This window comes from Palaemon carinicauda, chromosome 19 (genome assembly GCF_036898095.1).
Source record: "Palaemon carinicauda isolate YSFRI2023 chromosome 19, ASM3689809v2, whole genome shotgun sequence".
NCBI classification, from domain to species: Eukaryota; Metazoa; Arthropoda; class Malacostraca; order Decapoda; family Palaemonidae; genus Palaemon; species Palaemon carinicauda.
In genome coordinates this window covers 109,856,102-109,878,341 of record NC_090743.1, presented here as the reverse complement: position 1 = coordinate 109,878,341, position 22,240 = coordinate 109,856,102, and the positions used below count along the sequence as shown (strand labels likewise).

General features: G+C 37.8%; 1 protein-coding gene across 1 annotated transcript in view; it reads right to left on the bottom strand.

The window, feature by feature from the left end:
- Positions 1-7,814: 7,814 nt before the first annotated feature.
- LOC137658724 (LHFPL tetraspan subfamily member 2a protein-like) overlaps positions 7,815-22,240 on the bottom strand; it is a 195,568-nt gene continuing 181,142 nt past the window's right edge. Inside the window, exons 4-6 of the mRNA XM_068393728.1 lie at positions 17,507-17,645; positions 16,070-16,183; positions 7,815-15,534 (exon numbers count right to left, since the gene is read on the bottom strand). Of these exons, the coding sequence (XP_068249829.1) occupies positions 15,392-15,534; positions 16,070-16,183; positions 17,507-17,645 (396 nt within the window). The 3' untranslated portion in view covers positions 7,815-15,391. The remainder of the gene's footprint in view (positions 15,535-16,069; positions 16,184-17,506; positions 17,646-22,240) is intronic.

Sequence of the window (22,240 nt, the reverse complement as noted above, 5' to 3'; positions counted from 1 at the left end):
TTTTCTATGCGTGTTTGTGCATTTGCAAATAATTGCAATTGTCATGTTTCATATACCATTTGAAAAGGGCATTCTTTTTATTTTCACAAGTTATATGAAAAAATTTAGAATATGAACATTTCTAAACTATATAGAAAACTTTATTTTGAATTTACTAATATATTGTCTGCCTTTGCTCTACAATTGCTAATTTTTTTCTGTTTAAACCAATACATTCAATTTATGGACTTTGCATAAAATTTATTGAGCTTTCCATTGCATTGGCAATTTATTTCCTAGTTATTCATAACTTATTTGTTGCCCAACATGGCCAAGAAGGTATGTTACACAAAAATTTTACACGTATTGATAATTTTTTCTACGCGTGTTTGTGTATTTGCAAGTACAGTGTAGTTGCAATTGTCATGTTTCATATATCAATTAAAAAGGGCAAATGTCAGTTATGAACATTTCTGTATAAAAAAAAAACTTTTATTGTGAATTTAGTTACAATAAAAAATTGTTTTTCAATATTAAACTTACCCGATAATCATGTAGCTGTCAACTCCGTTGCCCGACAGAATTCTACGGAAGGGATACGCCAGCGATCGCTATACAAGAGGGGGGTGTACTCACAAGCGCCACCTGTGGCCAGGTACTGCAGTACTTCTTGTTGACACCACTTCAATTTTTCCTCTGTCGTGCTTCCGGCAAGACGTTCATGGATACGCTTATAATTTTGGAGTCTTGTTCACGGTTTTTGGTGAAGTATTGCTCTAAGATTTCAGCTTTCGCTATTCAGGAAGTTTTATTATTAGCTTAGCTAACTTTTGGAATTAATTTGATTAATTATGGTGACGAAGAGAGTATGAACTCTCTTTCACCTTTAAATGGCCGACCCTTCCCTTAGACGGAAGTGTTGGTGTCTAAGAGAGTATAGACTCTCTTTCTTAATTTTGCTTAACAAAAGTTATAGATTTATTTTATATCTCTCCGCCTTTTATAGGCCTCTTCGATTAACTTCCTTTTATTATAAACTTATTAAAATTAATTTTTATATTTGTTTATATTCGACCTTTCCTAATAGTAGGCGGTCTTTTCTTGGTACCGAAGTTAATTAACATTGAGCCCGTCATTTCGGTTTTACCTGTTAACATATTATGCTATTTTAATGTTTTTGAAAGAATTTCTTTGATAGTCTCGTACTGTTTTCAAAGTTGAACTAACGTTTTGTTTTGTCTCTGCAGTTGTTGACGTTCAAAACGTTCAACTTGCGCTCTATCGTTACGATAGAGAGAGAATTTTCACGGTGTCACGTTGCAGTAAGAGTAACCGTGTCTAGCGTTTTGTTCATTCTTTCTTAACTTAATGGTTTTAATTCTAATAAAGGAACTTTTCATTTTGGGAAATATTTTCCTTTAACAATAATATGTTTTAACGATATATATGATTGGGCTCTTCTCTCAGGTTCTAAGTCAAGAGAGAGAGAGAGAGAGAGAGAGATAGAGACGGAGGGAGAAAGAGGAGGATAAACGTTTCGTTCAAGCGAGTAACGTTGTTATCGTTTTTGCTCTTCTCCCTAGTCTCTTTAGGGGAAGAAGGTAAACGTTTCTAGAGTTTTTTCTTGTTCTCAAGCTTTATGCGGTGAGAGATTTTAAACGTAGTTTATTTGATCTAGTGTTTAGTCTCTTTCCAGCCACTGAATTATTTATCTTTCATTAGATTTTTCTGTTACATTGTAATTCTGTTTTCGCAATTACTAACTTTTGAGAAAGGATAGAATTGCGTGTTGCAGGTACAAACCACTTAAAGTTTCGAGTTCAGTGAAATAAGTGCAAACAGAAAATCAAAAGTGATAAGTGATTAGCGCAAAGTGTGTCAGTGTTGTGCGTGAGGGTACTTCTGTGCGTGCCAGTCGTCCTCCCAGTCCGGGACCTCTTGCAAGCTCCCAAGCCCAGGGGAGAAGCAATGTCGAAGGGCAAAAGGGTTCGGCAGGCCTTGATCGGCGCACAGAAGTATCCTCGGTGGTTGCGGGCGTGTCTTACAGAGACCGTCACTCCCACCCGCAGACGATTGAGCCCTTATTTTGCTCGTCTGCAGAAGAAATTTCGGGGAGAAAACGCTGGTCTCAGGTCTCAAGACCTCTTAAACGTAAAGTCCAGACCTATGCCAGACGTACGAAGTTAGAGTTCAACAACCCGGATGCAGTCATTGGGTTAGCTCTGACTCTCCTCAGTCATCAGGTGACTGCACACCTCCTTAGAGAGGTAAGGCGATGCCTCAACAGACCTCATCTTCTATTAAGGCTTTGCCTCAACAGACCTTATCGTCTGTTGATCCCAAGACGACTTTGCTGCAGTCCATGCAGTCGCAGCTTGCGGTCTTAATGCGTGAGTTTCAGGCTGAGAAGGTTACACCTCCTCCTGCGAACGCTCCGCCTCTCCGCAGTCCAGTCTGCCAGGCGTACGAAGTTGAGGTTCCTCAGGCTACCTTACCGCGTTCTGAGTTGCCAGTTACCAGCGGTGTGCAGCAACCTCCGCCTCCTCCTGCGAGAGCTCCGCCTCACCGCAGTCCAGTCTGCCAGGCGTACGAAGTTGAGGTTCCTCAGGCTACCTTACCGCGTTCTGAGTTGCCAGTTACCAGCGTTGTGCAGCAACCTTAACCTTCCTTAAGGCAACCTCAGCAATGGGAGCAGGAGTCTTATGCCTTACTTCCTCCGCTTCCGCTTGCGGTTCCACCAGCGAGGCAACAATCTCTTGAGGTACGACAACCTCTTCCATCAATGAGGCAGCCACCTCAGCACTCGCTGCAGCGACCTAAACCCTCCTCAAGGCAAGAGTCTCAACTCCTTAGGCTAGCACCTCAGGAACCTCAACTCGCGAGACAAGAACTGCGTTCTGCGCAGCCGCTACCTCAACTCTCGCAGCTCACACCTCAGGAACCTTAACTCGTTCCTCAGGAACCTGCTACTGCGCATCCGCAACCCTTACAGCAAGCACAACTCTTGAGGCAGCAACCTCATGCTATGAGTCAGCCACCTCAACGCATGCATCTGCCATTTTTTCCTCAACTTGAGCTTCTTCCCATTCAACTTGGGAATAACAATGACAATAATAACACCTCATTACTTTCATAACTTGCATTTGTAATCATATACATGTATGCCTACACAAACATTATGATAATGGAGGTTATTTGTATTACTTATATAAAAATATATATGTATTCCTTGCAATATATTTTTAACAAATCGCAAAATATGGCAAAAATATCTTCTAAACAAATGAATCATGAGTTATGAATGTAAGGTAATATTATGTTGATATTAAACCCCATGCAAGCATGCATGAAGTATGCAGTGTTGCCAACAGGGCGAGTTTCCCTTTCCTGAGGTGAAGTAGATTATAGTACATTTAGTGTAGCTTAATTCTACGATTATCATGCCGGCTATCAAATTCATCAACAAAACAGTCTAAATCAATTCCCTCGGCACGTGCACTTTCAATGGACGGTAATGCGATATTACTCACTCTAGCACTGGTCATGGAATTTCTGAGAAATGTTACACGCCATGCAACACGCTCTGCTTACCTTACAGCATGCTCTACATACAGCATGCTCTGCATACAGCATGCTCTGCATACAGCATGCTCTGCATACAACATGCTCTGCATACCTTACCGCATGCTTCTCAGTCACACATCTTTGGTTGTTGCCAACTCACTAGACTGTCAAGCAGTTTCATAACGTTGCCTTCTAGTCTGCTGCTTTTGCACCAGTGAAACCCTCACTGAGAGAACTTAGCTTTTCTCGGATATGGTCCCTGTAGATGAGAAAGTGCTTTTCTCCCTCCTTCTGATATTCCCTTGAGGACTCTGTCATTTGGAGAGGAGCCTTTAGCTGCGTAGCCTCCTATGGACTTTTATTTAAGCATAATATGCTCCCAGGGAAGGTAATGGTTCCACTTCAGTCGCTAACCCCGTCTGTTACCACACCTGCTCCCATAGACCTTGAGCTGTGTTGCAAGACATGCAGTCCAAGCTTAGTCCTTGTTAGAGGATTTTTTTGTTTACGGAGTCAGTGTGTCACTGGGAAGACGTTCAACAACCAGCAGAAGTGACTTGTTGTGACGCAGTGCGGCAACCTCAGCAACCCGATAAGGAGTTGTCTGTACGACCCAGACAGTCTAGACAGCTTCGGGTTGTCACTGTACTTCCTCGCTTCCCCATGGTTGACAGTTCACAGACTGTGCAGCAGTACCATGATCTTGTGTCCGGCTCCGTCAGACGACTGGCTTTTAAGAGCTCCCACAAGTCGTCGCTGTCTGGAGATTCTCAGATGGACTATGGATCTGACCAAGGAACTGGGCCTCCTGGTCAATTTTGAGGAGTCTCAGCTCGTCCCATCCCAGACCATTGTCTCCCTGGGTATGGATCTTCAGAGTCGAGCTTTTCGGGCTTTTCCGTCGGCCCCAAGGATCTTCCAAGCCCTAGAATGCATCCAGAGCATGCTGAGAAGGAACCGATGCTCAGTCAGGTAGTGGAGGAGTCTAACAGGGACACTTTCATCGCTGGCCCTGTTCATCGTGTTAGGGAGACTCCACCTCCCCCCCTTCAGTATCATCTAGCTGCTCACTGGATAAAGGACATGACGCTAGAGACGGTCTCAGTTCCTGTTTCCGAAGAGAGGAGGTCTTCTCTCGCGTGGTGTAAGAACAGCTTTCTTCTCAAGGAAGTCTATCTTTGGCTGTTCAGAAACCCGACCGCCTTCTCCTCTCGGACGCATCAGACACGGGCTGGGGTGCGACTTTGGACGGACAGGAATGCTCGGGAACATGGAATCAGGAACAAAGGACACTTCACATCAATTGCAAGGAGTTGTTGGCGGTTCTTCTGGCCTTGATAAACTTCAAGTCCCTCCAGCTTAACAAAGTGGTGGAGGTGGACTCTGACAACACCACAGCCCTGGCTTACATCTTCAAGCAGGGAGGGACTCTTTCGTGAAGTTGTTCTAGATCGCAAGGGACCTCCTCATCTGGTCTAAAGATCGAAAGCTCACGCTGGTAACGAGGTTCATTCAGGGCGGTATGAATGTCATGGCAGATCACCTCAGCCGGAAGGGTCAGGTCATCCCCACAGAGTGGACCCTTCACAAGAATGTTTGCAGCAGACTTTGGGCCCTGTGGGGTCAGCCAACCATAGATCTGTTCGCTACCTCGATAACCTAGAGACTCCTGTTGTATTGTTCTCCGATTCCAGACCCAGCAGCAGTTCACGTGGATGCTTTTCTGCTGGATTGGTTCCATCTCGACCTGTATGCATTCCCGCCGTTCAAGATTGTCAACAGGGTACTTCAGAAGTTCTCCTCTCGCAAAGGGACACGGCTGACGTTGGTTGGCTCCGCTCTGGCCCGCGAGAGAATGGTTCTTAGAGGTACTGCAATGGCTGGTCGACATTCCCAGGACTCTTCCTCTAGGAGTGAACCTTCTACGTCTACCTCACGTAAAGAAGGTACACCCAAACCTCCACGCTCTTCGTCTGACTGCCTTCAGACTTTCGAAAGACTCTCAAGAGCTAGGGGCTTTTCGAAGGAGGCAGCCAGAGCGATTGCCAAAGCAAGGAGAACATCCACTCTCAGAATCTATCAGTCTCAAGGGGAAGTCTTCCGTAGCTGGTACAAGACCAATGCAGTTTCCTCAACCAGTACCACTGTAACCCAGATTGCTGACTTCCTGTTATATCTAAGGAAAGTAAGATCCCTTTCAGCTCCTACGATCAAGGGTTACAGAAGTATGTTGGCAGCGGTTTTCCGCCACAGAGGCTTCGATCTTTCCACCAACAAAGATCTACAGGACCTCCCTAGGTCTTTTGAGACCTCAAAGGACCGTCGGTTGTCCACTCCAGGCTGGAATCTAGACGTGGTCCTAAGGTTCCTTATGTCATCAAGATTTGAACCTCTCCAATCAGCCTCTTTTTAGGACCTCACATTAAAAACTCTTTTCCTCGTGTGCTTGACAACAGCTAAAAGAGTAAGTGAGATCCACACCTTCAGCAGGATCATTGTTTTCACATCTGAAACGGCTACATGTTCCTTGCAGCTCGGTTTTTGCTAAACGAGCTTCCTTCACGTCCTTGGCCTAAGTCGTTCGAGATCCCAAGCCTGTCCAACTTGGTGGGGAATGAACTGGAGAGAGTACTTTGCCCAGTTAGAGCTCTTAGGTACTATCTAAAAAGGTCTTAACCTTTACGAGGACAATCAGAAGCCTTATGGTGTGCTATCAAGAAACCTTCTTTTCCAAGTTCTAAGAACTCAGTTTCTTACTATTCAGGCTTCTGATTAGAGAAGCACATTCTCATCTGAAGGAAGAAGACCTTGCTTTGCTGAAGGTAAGGACACATGAAGTGAGAGCTGTGGCTACTTCAGTGGCCTTTAAACAGAGCCATTCTCTGCAGAGTGTTATGGATGCAACCTATTGGAGAAGCAAGTCAGTGTTCGCATCATTCTATCTCAAAGATGTCCAGTCTCTTTACGAGTACTGCTACACCTTGGGACCATTCGTAGCAACGAATGCAGTAGTAGGCGAGGGCTCAGCCACTACATTCCCATAATCCCATAACCTTTTAACCTTTCTCTTGAATACTTTTTATGGGTTGTACGGTCGGCTAAGAAGCCTTCCACATCCTTGTTGATTTGGCGGGTGGTCAATTCTTTCTTGAGAAGCGCCGAGGTTAAAGGTTGTGATGAGGTCCTTTAGTATGGGTTGCAGCCCTTGATACTTCAGCACCTTAGAGTTGTTCAGCCTCCTAAGAGGAACGCTGCGCTCAGTAAGGAAGACGAACTTATTTAAGGCAGAGTAATGGCTCAAGTCGACTTCCTTACCAGGTACTTGTAATTTCATTGTTATTTTGAATAACTGATAATATGAAATACGGGATACTTAGCTTCTTGATATACATGTACACTGGTTTTCACCCACCTCCCTGGGTGTGAATCAGCTACATGATTATCGGGTAAGTTTAATATTGAAAAATGTTATTTTCATTAGTAAAATAAATTTTTGAATATACTTACCCGATAATCATGATTTAATTGACCCACCCTTCCTCCCCATAGAACCAGTGGACCGAGGAAAAATTGAAGTGGTGTCAACAAGAAGTACTGCAGTACCTGGCCACAGGTGGCGCTTGTGAGTACACCCCCCTCTTGTATAGCGATCGCTGGCGTATCCCTTCCGTAGAATTCTGTCGGGGAACGGAGTTGACAGCTACATGATTATCGGGTAAGTATATTCAAAAATTTATTTTACTAATGAAAATAACATATTGTCTGTCTTTTCTCTACCATTCCTCAATTTTTTTTGCTTACTAGACCTATTTATTTTATTTTTAGATTATTTAGGAAATTTATTCAGCTTTCCATTGCAATCTTTATTTTTTTAGCATTATGTATTACATAATTAAAACACTAAATATCAACATAGATATGGTCACTGCAACACTGGTTGAGGCCTGGTTTTATGCATAATTTTATGAATGTATTGTTAATTTTTTTCTGAGATAGACTATGCATTTGTGAATAATTGCAATTGACACTTTTAATATACCGTTTGAAAGAGCATTTTTTGTATTTTGACATAGTGTATGGAAAAATGTAAAAATCTGAACATTTATATATAAAAAACTGTCCTAAATTTTATATATATATTTGCTCTACAGTTGCTCATTTTTCCTAACAATGTATATCATTTTTTATCTAAGGGTTGAAAAGAAATTTTATTCTGCTTTCTATTGCAATTTTATTTTTTTTCCATCTTCATTCTTTGGTTAGTAACACTACGAAACATAAAAGTAAATAGTTTGATGGCATTGCCAATGTAGAATATTTAGCATTTTGCAATGAATCACGACTCGTTAACAATCGGATGTACATCAAAATTATTGCTACAGCGTGACTTATCTGCCTTTTGTATGCAATTTCTATATATATTAAAGTCCTCAAACATATTTTCATTTATATCTTTAAGAATTGTGGTTTTTCACTTTTTCATGCTTATTTTTGCTTCTTTTTTAAATGATTTTAGGCATTACAAAGATGTTATGCTTGCATCACGAAAATGTTCAATCTTTTCTCAACATAATAGCTCAAACCAGAAGTTCACATCTGTTATAGTTTGGCAGTATCGAGGCGCTGCAAAAAGTATCTCTGCCGGAGTGCCACTTTCCCCCCTGGCCAAAAATAATGAGTCTTCTGGCAGTTTTGTCATAGGCAGGATCACAGATATGGCTAATGCTGTGGTAGTTAGAAATAGTTTTGCAGGTTTTTACAATTGAAGAGATTAAATATTTTTATAACTTTATTTTTTATATAATTATTCACAAAGGTTAGGTTTTGCTCTTTATAGGGAGTTCATATTTTTATGATAAATCTAGTTACAGAAATGGTGTTAAGGAGGTAATATTTTCTTGCTGTTATGCAGTTTCCCTAAATATTAAATTGTATGGTGTCTGAATTACATACTTATGTAAGAAAAATAGCAAATTGACATTTGTGTTAACATGGACTGCAAAATATATTTACATTTTTATATAGACTAAACAGGTATCTTTCCCACCATACTGGTTCTTTCTTCCCAACTTCTTTGAGCATTTGTTACTCAGTCCAACTGCGGGGTGTTCCCCCGGTTGCGCCTTTGCGATAAAAAGCAACCCTGACTCCAGCACTGGGTCTCATAGCCCAAATAGTGAATCCAATCTAATCCAATCTATACACATGAGGCATGCATTTTGCTGGAATACCTATTAATTTTTTCCAGTGAATTGTTTATTCATCCTTTTCTCTCTGTAAGGTTAGCACAAAAATCAAATAGTAAACAATGCCGTATCTTAACTGAGTTTTTAGCTGTGGTGTCAGAACTACACAGATGAGCAAGTGAAAATACAGTGAATGGAAATTTAAAAAAATCTACAATAATATAGAAGGGGTAATCAAGTTATCAACCCATTCATTCTGTGTAAGAGAGTGAGTTAGTTTTATCATTTGTTTTTAGCCATCCATTCAACATGCTAAAGGAATTTAAGTAAAAGCATTGTCTTTGTTTCCTTTATGAAGTGTATGCAAGATATTTGTAATAGGCTTGAAAAATGGAAATAGTCATGCACGGTATCAAAGGTTGATGGAGGCTTGACGCTGTATGTTATGAATGGTTTTGTGTTATAAAGTATTTGACTGCTTTACATGTAAGATAGAAATTATAAGAAATTACTCATCAAGTTTAGGTTATGCTGTAGGTTTTGTTTTTTATCTGAAGACCGAACCCCGGAGCATCTAATGATTTAAGGCTATGTCATGGGATCAAAAGAAAAGTTGATTAATTTCATGAAAAAATGGGCTTATGAGAAGTGTTGCAGTTAGTTCCTTGGGTTGTCTTTGTTTTTTAAGCTTTAGATATGGTATTTGTAGATTTGATATTTTTAGAGAACAGCTTAGACTGTCAGTGGCTTTTTATTAGTTTTTTCTTCTTTCAAGTTAATGATTTATAATTTATATTTGATATATTGTACTGTGCTGTGAACTATTAATATTTATTCTGTCCTTATTTTTTTTGTAATACTGCACATTAGTGTTTACAGAACTAGAAAGTATGAAAGGGCAACTTGGTATATTGTATACTTATTATTCAATACTTTTTTATAATTGGGTTAATTACGTGAGTGACGGACAGAAATCAAACCCCAAACTTTGCAATCCCAACTAGGGCCTTTACCCCTTTGCACATAGCGGATGATACCTACTACAGTATTCTTTATGACATACCTTTTCCCCCTATTCATTCCCATTGGTTAACTTTTTGTTCAAGTTAACATTTCTCTAATCCTCATGTGTGCATCTATAAGCAGAAATAGACTTGAATCCATGTTTGAGGGTTAGGAGATCATTGTGCCTTTATAGATTATATCATGTCAGAAATGCAATGCAGTTATCTTGTTGGATTACTTTACGCTATGATAGTGCAGTTTAATTGAATTAGAGTTGCTGAAAATTATTGAATATTTTATGGATATGAACCTCTCTTCATTGATTTTTCTCAATTTCTTCATTTATTGGAATGAATAAAAGAGTGGTTTATCAATGACCTCACTATGCAAAGTTGTGATATTTAAATAAATTCATTACAGTACAATACAGAAAGTTTGAGGTTACAATCATATAATTGGGAACTTAAATAATAAATTTAGTCTTTCATCATTCATTGTAATACTAGACATTCTACTGCTAATTTTGATTTAAGATTAAAATTTCATTCATAATCTTTACATTGTAAAGTTTTAGTTTTGTTTATGTCATACAAACTTACTATTAATAATACTGATAGCAATTGCTTTTTATATCATAAAAAAGCAAGGTAACTTAACCTATAATTTTTATTATATATTCTGGTTCTAGATAGAGCAACGTATAAGCTACATAAGAGGATGTATGGAGAATGAACAAATGTTGAGAACGCTTTCTCTTGCTTTGCCACGTTGATTTAGAAAACTAATCATCTGTGGAACATGAGTATAAATTAACACAGTGCTAATGCATTAACCAACTTCATTCAGAATTTAGGTATTTTTCTTAGTTTACAAATATTGTTTATTTATAGCTTTAGCTTTCTCAGTTGTTTTTATGTTTCAAGCTATTTTCCTCCATTTTTCTTGTCACAAAAGGGCTTTTACTTTCTTGGAGGCCATGTTGTAACTCCAGTGTTTATAGAAAACATCTCAGTTTGAACAAAAGTAAAAACAAAAGAACACATCTGTTCCTACTCCATACAAGGTATCTGACTCATTTAAATAGAATTAGTACTCAATATTCTTAGGTTGATAATGAATAATTTGTACATTGTGAGCAACAGCATAAAAGGGAAGTTAACATAGTATACCGTTCAAGCTATGCTAGCACTAAAATAAGGTATCATGTCATTCTAAAAGATTGTTCATATCAGATAAAATTTACAGTACTGTACACTGTCAGTGTCACTGACTTCAGCCGTATAGTTTTCATGATTGTTGTCCCAAATGCAAGGTGACCAGGAACATACCTCAAAATTGTTGCTCCACAAGATCATGTTGGCCAAGTATATTTTTTTCTAGTATGAAATTATTGCAGAAGTTAGGAAGCAGTTAATAATCATTGCTTTAACATTGCTTTTTTCAGCTGTTTATGTTATATTAGATCTGAAAAATACATAAAATATTTTCTATAGAATACCTAATAAATCTGGGTCAAAATATTTTAACAGTTTATGGGAAGTAAGAAAATCAATGAATCCTTGTACAATACAAGACTATTTGTTCCTGTGCATTTACAAACCTTTTGTTTTTTAGAATAGGGAATGTCTTTGGTGAAACTGGAACAGCTGTTGAAATTATTTATGGAGTAGTTATTGACAGGTCGCAAATCCAGCCGAGTAGTCCCTTTTACTCTCCTTTTAAAGACGAGGCACACATGCAGAGGGTCAATGCTCCCTCTCCAGCTCGATCAACAGAGGGAAGATTACAGAGTACTACTTCTGTCTCTACCTTGATCTTTGCTAGAGATCTTTCTATCCCTGATGACCACCTGCCTGGTCAGTCATCAGCCTTCCATTACGAAATAGGTTCTGTCCTTTGCCAAGAATGCTCGTTTTCACTGGGAGGGAGTAAATCTCCTGAACAGCTTGCTGAACCCTCTACCCATGAGGGACAAAGGTATACAGGATTTTTGCCCCACAGGTACCTTACCTTCATATGCTATCAAGGGAAGCATAGAACCCTGAGTTGGAGCATTCGCTTGTGGACATTTTTACAATCATTCATAAGTGCAATGATCTGGGTAAGGTGACCGTGTCATATACCTCTCTAACTTCAGTATGGAAATGGTATGGTATGCATGAGTTCCATCAGAGAAGGAGACTTCATGATTTAAATTCATCTAAATGATATATACTTCCAAGTATCCATTCATCAATCCTCTTAGAAGTACATTTGCTTCTTCCTCAACAGTACCATGTACTAATTCAAGATACTGTGTTTCAGACTTTTTACTGCTCTCAGGGTGATCACTGAGTTGTTCACTCTGGTAGCAGGTTGGTCCCACTCTCATTGGATATGACTGTTGATGTATCTCAATGATTGGCTGATCCTTGCTTCCTCTGTTGGGTAGTTGCTATAGGATCAAGATCAGCTTCTTGCCTTGTGATGAATTGGGAAATTGAACCTCATACCCAAGCAGAGATTGAAGTATCAGTATAATAGACCATGCAGCAGCGAGATTTTTTCTATCTGACAATCACATAACAAGTTCAGAGAGGTAGCACAACCATTTATGTCCAATACAGTACTCCAATCTCAGTGCAGGCAGTCTTCTCAGCTACCTTTCCTTGTAGGAGAAGCTCACTTCAGACGTGCGCCTCCACCAGAGATCCCTCCAGGCATCCTCCAAACTATCCTGTTCCAGTGAGACAGGAGGCACAAGCAGATCTTGGTAGCTGGATGAGGAAATCCTCACCAGGGGAGCCCCACTTGTTTCCCCACCTCCAAACATGCACCTGTTCTCAGATGTGTTGAACGAGGAGTAGGGCATGTACCAGGGCCATTTGGTCGCCTCAGTTGTGTGGTCAGTGGTATAAAACATTTGCACAACAATGTTCTCGATATGTAAGCAGCTTTTCCAGCTCTACATGCATTCCGAGAATGTTTGAGGAGGCACTCGGTAGTGTGGATGAGTGATAACACTGTCATAGTAGCCTACATTTACAAGCAAGGGGCCATGCTCAGTTGCCAGGGGCAGGTTGTTGGGTTGGAGTGGTCCTTACATCCTTGGTCGCTGAGAGGTTTCTTGCCGTGTGGGGATCACCAGTAATCAACCTATTTATCACTTGGCTAAACTGTAAGCCTTTGGTGTTTTGTTTCTACTTTGTAGACTCATGTGCAGTGTTTGAGGATGCCTTCCAATGCCCATAGGATCACCTGGACACCTACTACGCTTCTTCTTTGTTCAGTCTGATCTAAAACTCTACCAGGCCTCAAGATGACACTGGTTGTTCCCAGATGGACGCATGCTGTACCCCTGTTGACCACCCTTCTCTGTCAGCCGCACCCGAGGTGCCACCAATCCGTGAAGTTGCATGTAGTTCGTGGTCGAAGACTATCCAGCTTCTTCTCCAAGCTGAAGGCTTTTTGTAAAATCTACTCACATGACTGGATACCTGCAATGGTCCTCTGCAGCTTTTTACTAGGAAAAGTGAGCTATCTTCTGTTACTGGTATTGTAGAAGAGGTACTCTCTATTCAAAACTTCTTCACTGTGGATCACAGACTTTCTTGTCTTCCTTTGCGGAGAGAAGCACCTCTCAGTCTCAGATGTAAAAGGATATTGCTCAGCCTTTAAAATGGTCTTTGAATGAAGGACATAGACCTTTCCTTCTCATGGGAGTTGTCTATGCTCGCAAGGAGCCTTGAGCAGTCTTGCTCAAGGCTCTTACATGTACCCCTTTTGAACCTTTGAGAATCTTGTCAGACTAAGATGTGACCCTCAAGTCTGTTTTATTCAAGCCTTAGCATTGGGGATTAGAGTTGGTGAATTTCACCTCTCTCCATGTGAAGTGTCAGTTGGTATTCGAGATAAAGATAGCTTTGTCCCATGAGGGCTTTGCTGTGTTATCTGAAGAGGAATTGACATATTAGGCCTGAGTCTCAGCATCTATACTGTGGCATTGGCAAAACCAAGAAAAATTTTTTGAAGAACAGTCTTTTTCTGGCTTTGTGAGGCATTTAAGATTATATGCTTCGGCCTTTCGGAGGGTCAAGATACCAGGTCAAACTAGACCTCACAAAGTCAGGGGTATTGATCTCTCTGAGGCTTTGAAGAATCTACAATTGGACAGGTGAAGAATGAGTTTGGAAATGCCAAACAACCTTCACAGCTTTCTTGTTTAGGGCGTATACCCACAAGTCCTTCAATACTTTTGTTCTTGGGCCTTTGGTCACAGCTCTAGTAGTTGTGTAGCCAGTCCAGCTCCCATATGGGACAGGAAGCATTTTGTGTATGGTAATGTGTTCGTTGTAAGTCTTGAGGAAAGGTAAAATGACTGGCTGTTCTGCTTCTTGTTTCCTTCCCTTATTTGGATGAAGCATTTGTAATGTTACACATTGGATCTGACATTGATGCTGGTAAGCTACATTTCTGAGCACCATTCTTATTAAACCGGATCTGTAAAAAGTAGTTATGATGGGGAGGATGGTTAAATACCTATCCCTTGGCCATCATGCACCAGGTATTTAATTTCAGTGTCTCTCTCTTTCAAGGCAAAAAAAATTCCTTCATTGACTAAAAACTAGGTACTGTAATAACCAAGTATTGGCTAGACCCTATCAGCCTACTTATCCTTATAACGTGCTGATGAGAGGTTGCTTGAGTTGTCTCCCTAGCTTCTATAAGGGACCAGGGAGACTGGAATTTTCTAAGGAAGAAAAAGAACCAACCAGTTCAGTTCTACGGGACTTACTAATAAGGGAGTCTCGTCTTATTTTAAAGGACGAAAGGTTTTTATATGCATATGAACGAATAACAAAATTGAAGTAATTTGTATTTTTCCTAGCTATACAAACCTGAGTCATTTAAAATTGAACTTCCCACAACAAAAACCCCTGTTAGTACTGAGCCAAAGGTAAAGAGTAAAGAGTCTCTGTCAGGAGAATAGGTGATGCTACTCAGATGCACTTACCACCTGTTGGTAACTATCTCATTAATGATTTCAAAGAGCCGTTCCAGCTCTGCTGAAGACATTCCCTGCTTTAATGGATTTTGGTTTGTATAGCCAGGAAAAATACAAATTACTTTTAGAATTTATGTTGTGTAGCAAATCGTAAATCAAATAAAAAGGAACAATATTTGACCATTTTTTTTTTTTTTCAAATATATCAGAATGAATGACTCTTTATTGATTTAACTCTTGCTGATTTTAATAACAATAGTGAATTATTCAAATATTTTATGTCATCACCTTGTATTACGTCTTATTTCTGCATTTGGGAGCAATAAAGATTCTTCTTAATTCTTTTCTTCTATTTCGATTACAAATGAGTTAACCTCCATCTTATTTTCATATAAAAATAATCTTTTGATTCACAGCTTGTTTACTATTTTGTGGCAACACAGCTAGTCAGGCATCTATTGTGAACAGGCCTTATGCTACTATGTAAAGCTGTTAATTTGATTAGGTAAAATATTCTATGATTACATAGCTATGGCACTGGGAGCATTATTAATTCTATGATTCTTGCAAATATTAAAATGTACATCATTTTACAATACTCATTGATTTAAAAAGATTCATAAGATGAAATACAGTTGTTAGATATACAACTGTATTTGTAAAACCGTGGCTGTTAGATTAGACATATTATATTTTTCCCCTTGTTGACTTCAGCAGTAACTCGTTCGGTGGTTGTAGTGTGCGCAGCGACTGAGGACATCCAGCAGCTAAGTAAGAGCCCTATGCTTGCTATGAGTATCATGTACACAGCCCAACCTAATGTAGGAAAAATATTCTGTTAATGCTCTTTTTTCTTAGGGAAATGAGATTTGAATTTCCTGTTAATTATCCCATGAACTTTATAAAGCATTTTGCTACTGTTTTCTGAAATGAAAATAAACCTACCTGAGGGGAAATAAGGTATAGAATCAAAGTGATATGGATTTGAGACTCTTTGGTCATATTTTTAACACTAAAAGTTAGATTCCTCAGGCGGAATCTAATACAATTCATGCAAGTTACTGTTTATGATTTTAGGAAAACTGCAATTCAAATTTAGATGTGAATGAGCCAAAATTTAACAATTCTGAGAATTTTCATGTATTATATACAATGCTTATATTTCATGCAAATTTAGGCATACATAGATTTATTATTTATTTAGATCAACACAGTAGTTTAAAAATCTGACAGGAAATAATAGCTCGTTTGTGTGTTAGTGTGACTAGAATTACAATCTTACCAACATTTTTTATAACAATTACTTTCATTGAAGACATTATTTTCAAGTACAATATCATATTTAACTTACCCACAGAACAGTGCTGCAGTTTATACATATCTGTCCCTTCACCACACATATTCTTGACTCGTTCGGATCCCCATGCCAGTGGAAAGACGGCCACACCCACTATACTTAAGACCCCTGTAGATGTTAAAGTATGTTATGTTGTGGTTCATGTTACATTTTATACGTCTAAATTGCAATTCATAGGGGAATGCCACTTGCACTGTGCCTCGTGTAGCATGCAGTTTAGGGTACAGTCTCTGCAGCAGTCCATTTAGCCCCAGCTTTTTGCTTTCCATCATTTAGTTTTCATTTGTTTTTCTTGATATCTTCCTACTTGGCTGTTCGTCAATTTTGGATTTTCCTTTTTTGAATTTTCAACTTTGAATAAAGTTCATATCGTTTAGGTGACTCAGAGGGTCAAGATTCTAAAAGTTTGACTCGGTGGTCTCGTTAAACTACCGGCAAGGGATGAGTGAGAGGAGGGAAGCCCCTTTTATGTCCTAAGTTGCTGAAACTTATTCTCTGGGCTTGGTGCACTATGATGCTGGTGACATGTTAGAATGAAAAAATTCATGGATGTTTTAATGACTTAAATTTCCCTGAATCTTGATATATCTTTTACATAGTATTTTCATTATTCATTAATTCTATTCCACCTTTCATAACTTTATTTCATTACAAATTCAATGTTGTTAAGGCTGAATTCGATACACTATTCCATTCTATTGAAAGCCATTATAAATAGTTTGCATATTTTAAATGATAAAATCTATGAATATAGATGCTTGTGATTCCATAAATCATATATAATCAAAAGCAGGACTCCAGTTGTAGATCTAGAGTAGTTAGCAAATAAAATTTTTTTACAAACAACTGATGTACATTGAGATGGAATTCTTGTGATGTTCTTAAAGTTTTGACCATTGCTGGCATTTTTTAGTATAGTAATGGTGGCAAATAGAATGCTTAATACCCTTCCCAAGGAGGAGAAAGAAGGAAGGTGGCTGCAGCTTATAACAAGGGAAGGAATATATATATGCGCTCCACTCTAGGCATTACTTATTTAACGTTGCAGTATCCCTTTAGCTCCTACTCCTAGCATCTCCTTTCTTCCATTTTGTTGTCCAATCTCTTAAGTTTTTTTTTCATAGTGCAACTGCTTAGTTTTCTGTCAGTTGCACCTCTTGAGTTGAATGGCATACCCAGACCCATTAAGTTTTGATTCTATTATAAAGTCACCAAACTGAGTTAAGTTAACCCTACAAGGAATATATGTACTATGTAAATGAGAAGGGTAATTACTATGAATAAACATTTAGAAACTATGCAATATATAGAAATTAATCTCAAAACATCATTGAGTGAGTGCAAACATATGAAAAAGATCCATGTAAATTGGAAAGTTTACTAAATTTAATAAATGTTCAAGATGAAAAATAAATTGTCTTTATGACTTACCTGCAACTGCTTGTGAGGCACCAATGATGTTAAACCAGTTGGCCCCTTTGACAACACGAATACATGTTGCTAATAAGATGCAGATACATGATATTGATGTCAGTGATGTTGCAGATACTATTGCAACCAGGGCCACAATCTGAAATGTATTTATAAGTGTATGATAATCAAGATGCTAAGAATAATATTCCTCAATAATTTCTAGAAGAGCAAACTTATTTTTATTATGATTTTATTATTTTTTAGTTATGTTACAGTATTGATAATGCAAATGGTGGGTGATAGTATGTTCCTTTATCAAGAACATTTCATGCTCCCTGGAGTTCCTCGATAAAATCGTGCTTGATTGCAATACTGTCATGACTTAACAAATGTAATGAACAACTCCATGTTTGTTAATGTAACAGATAATTACCTCATTTCTCTTGTGTAGGCCAAGTGTGAGGCAGCAAAAATTTTGGGCCAAGATGATGACCCTTATATTTTAGGATACTGTATATGATGAAGTTCCACAAATTCAATTTATATAATTAGGAAGATCATCCACAATTTTGGTCCGTCATAATAAAACTTTTGAAATACAGTTTTGTGTAATATTGAGCCCGATGAAAGAAAAGGCAAGTTCTGTAAAGAGACTCTATATCTACTACTATACTACACAGTGGATGGTTTAGTTTGAGAAGATTTTAATACAAAACATAGTCGGAATTGTGAAGAATTTTGTATTGTACATGCACAGAACTAACTAAACAAGTGCCACAGATTAATGTTCAGGTCAAGGATAATGAATTGAAAATATCTCTACTTTTTGTTTCTAGTATTTAAATGAAGATCAGCTTTTGAAGATCACCTAGGAGCACAATATTTAAAACAGGGCAGAAGAAAATAATTAAAAGGTTTCTCAAAAAATATTAAAAAGGTAGATTTGGTTTCTCAAAAAGGAATTTCCAAGCTATAACTCACACTTAGAATTGTTAATCAAAAGCTGAGAGGGTGGGGGAAGGGGTAATCTATTGCCTCAGACCGGCTAATAATCAAAATTTAAGATTTGTTATGGTTAACCTTTACTCCTATGTTTTCTATCATGCACTAATTTTAATTAGATAGAACTCTGAGAGATATAGCAACCACAGTTATACGCCTTTATGTTACTCAACATAACTGGTATGATTTGATTCTAAGGAATATTACTTCACCTTCAAAATGGGTTAAAGATGATGTTCCCTGTACATTATCATATTGATGACAAATTACCTACTAGGAGTAAAATTAAACCATCCTCTCAATGATGACTCTACAATTATAAGGTTTTTTTTCATGCCAGTAGTAATACTTATTTTGGTTAAGGATATTAGATGGAGACGTGTAAGGCAATTATGTAAAATGCTAATCTCTGTAGAGGATGGAGAGACATGCATGGTTTTAATGTGGAAAGCTCAGTTACATTTAAACCTCATCTGTATCATCATTTGCAAGTGCATTGCCAGACCAAGAAAAACTTAATCATACATTAACATGATTGGAAGAAAAATGTTTAATTGCTTCAAAATGAAGAAGTCATGTAAATTAATACTGCTTGTCCTTGACCAGAGCTGTGTCATCAGATATTTATGGAAGTAACCTTGACCAGAATTATTGCAATAGATTAGATGCACTAAAAATATGATCACTGCACATTAATGATTACCAAGACAACTAACTTTAGTGCAGAGAAAACCCTGAGAATGAATTTTATAGTTTTATGCTTTATTTGATTTATAATGTGATAATGTTTTCAACATCCTAATCCATCAATACTACTGATAAATTACTCCTAAATATTTACTTATGAAATAGTTTGATTGTAGATAATGGCTGCTTCAGTGGCATTAATTTAAAGACACCTTATTTATTGATCTAATTTTCTTCTCAACTGCACTGCAATTTGCTAGTATTATTATTTTTATTTTTATTATTATTATTATTATTATTATTTTTATTATTATTATTATTATTATTATTATTATTATTATTTATGTTGTTGTTATTATTATTATTATTATTATTATTATTATTATTATTATTATTATTATTATTATTATTGTTACTTGCTAAGCTACAACCCTAGTTGGAAAAGCAGGATGCTATAAGCCCAGGGGCTCCAACAGGGAAAATAGAACAGTGAGGAAAGGAAACAAGGAAAAACAAAATATCTTAAGAACAATAACATTGAAATAAATATTTCCTATATAAACTATAAAAACTTTAAAAACATAAGAGGAAGAAAAATAAGATAGAATAGTGTGCCCGAGTGTACCCTCAAGCAAGAGAACTCTAACCCAAGACAGTTGAAGACCATGGTACAGAGACTATGGCACTACCCGAGACTAGAAAATAATGGTTTGATTTTGGAGTGTCCTTCTAGAAGAGCTTCTTACCATAGCTAAAGAGTCTCTTCTACCTTTACAAAGAGGAAAGTGGCCACTGAACAATTACAATGCAGTATTTAACCCCTTTAGAGAAGAAGAATTGTTTGGTAATCTCAGAGTTGTCAGGTGTATGAGGACAGAGGAGAATATGTAAAGAATTGGTCAGACTATTCGGTGTATGTGTAGGTAAAGGGAAAATGAATTGTAACCAGAGAGAAGGTTCCAATGTAATACTATCTGGCCAGTCAAAGGACCCCATAACTCTTTAACGGTAGTATCGCAACGGGTGGCTAGTGCCCTGGCCAACCTACTACCTATCATTCTCAGGGATGATATGGATATTCATCAATAAATGAATGAATTCTTATACTTTAAAAGAGTACATGTGAACATAGATGTATTTACGAAGACCAGTGGTGTTCCAAGATACGGTGATTTATCTTTCTTTGCTGTGATCAGGGGTGGGGTCAAGTTGCAATGTGTTTCAAGTAGTAAAGTATGTCTGCTCATCATCAGGCTTGAAGTTAAGTGATAAAAAGGGTTTCATGGCTGTATTTATATTGATGCCTGGAATGAGATTAACCAAGATTCATTTGAATACAGCCATGAACCCCTTATTTATCACTTATTCTTCAAGCGTGATGATGAGCAGACGTACCTTGATTCTTGAAACACGTTGCAACTTGACCCCATCACTTAAAATGACGAGGAAAGATAGATCACTGAACCTTGGAACACCTCTGGACTTTGCAAATAAAACTAATTGACTGATGAATATCCATATGCTCTCTGAGAATGAGAATAGCACAGTTACTGGCACACGGCAGTGCTGTTAAGAAAACAAAATAGATCCATAGAAAAGGTGTCATATAAAATTAGCACCACTAAGGAAGCCATTATATGTGTGTGTATATATATATATATATATATATATATATATATATATATATGTATATATATATAATATATATAATGTATATATATATATACAGTATATATATATATATATATATATATATATATATATATACATATATATAGATATATATATAATATATATACACATTATATATATATATATATATATACATTATATACATACATTATATATATTACATATATACATATATATATATATATATATATACATTATATATATTATATATATAATATATATATATACATATATATTCAAATAAGCCATATATATTTTTGATACATTAATGTCTGGATTCTCTTAACGACCTCGGGATCAGAGCCCCAGGCGAAATCACACAAAGACAAGAGCTTGGCTCCGGCCGGGAATCGAACCCTGGTCGGCAAGCTTGTACAGACAGTGACTAACCCACTTGGCCACGAAGAAAGATAAAAGTCAATGACAATTCTTCTGTACTTATACCTGTCGAATTCAGGTATTTTGTACTTAGAATTGAAATCAACCCATCTTCACCATCGTAGCTAATTGGTAGTTTGTTACTTGGCATTCAATTAATGATAAATTTTGCACATTTTTACGTGTTTTTCATATTCAAATAAGCCATATATATTTTTGATACATTAATGTCTGGATTCTCTTAACGACCTCGGGATCAGAGCCCCAGGCGAAATCACACAAAGACAAGAGCTTGGCTCCGGCCGGGAATCGAACCCTGGTCGGCAAGCTTGTACAGACAGTGACTAACCCACTTGGCCACGAAGAAAGATAAAAGTCAATGACAATTCTTCTGTACTTATACCTGTCGAATTCAGGTATTTTGTACTTAGAATTGAAATCAACCCATCTTCACCATCGTAGCTAATTGGTAGTTTGTTACTTGGCATTCAATTAATGATAAATTTTGCACATTTTTACGTGTTTTTCATATTCAAATAAGCCATATATATTTTTGATACATTAATGTCTGGATTCTCTTAACGACCTCGGGATCAGAGCCCCTGGCGAAATCACACAAAGACAAGAGCTTGGCTCCGGCCGGGAATCGAACCCTGGTCGGCAAGCTTGTACAGACAGTGACTAACCCACTTGGCCACGAAGAAAGATAAAAGTCAATGACAATTCTTCTGTACTTATACCTGTCGAATTCAGGTATTTTGTACTTAGAATTGAAATCAACCCATCTTCACCATCGTAGCTAATTGGTAGTTTGTTACTTGGCATTCAATTAATGATAAATTTTGCACATTTTTACGTGTTTTTCATATTCAAATAAGCCATATATATTTTTGATACATTAATGTCTGGATTCTCTTAACGACCTCGGGATCAGAGCCCTAGGCGAAATCACACAAAGACAAGAGCTTGGCTCCGGCCGGGAATCGAACCCTG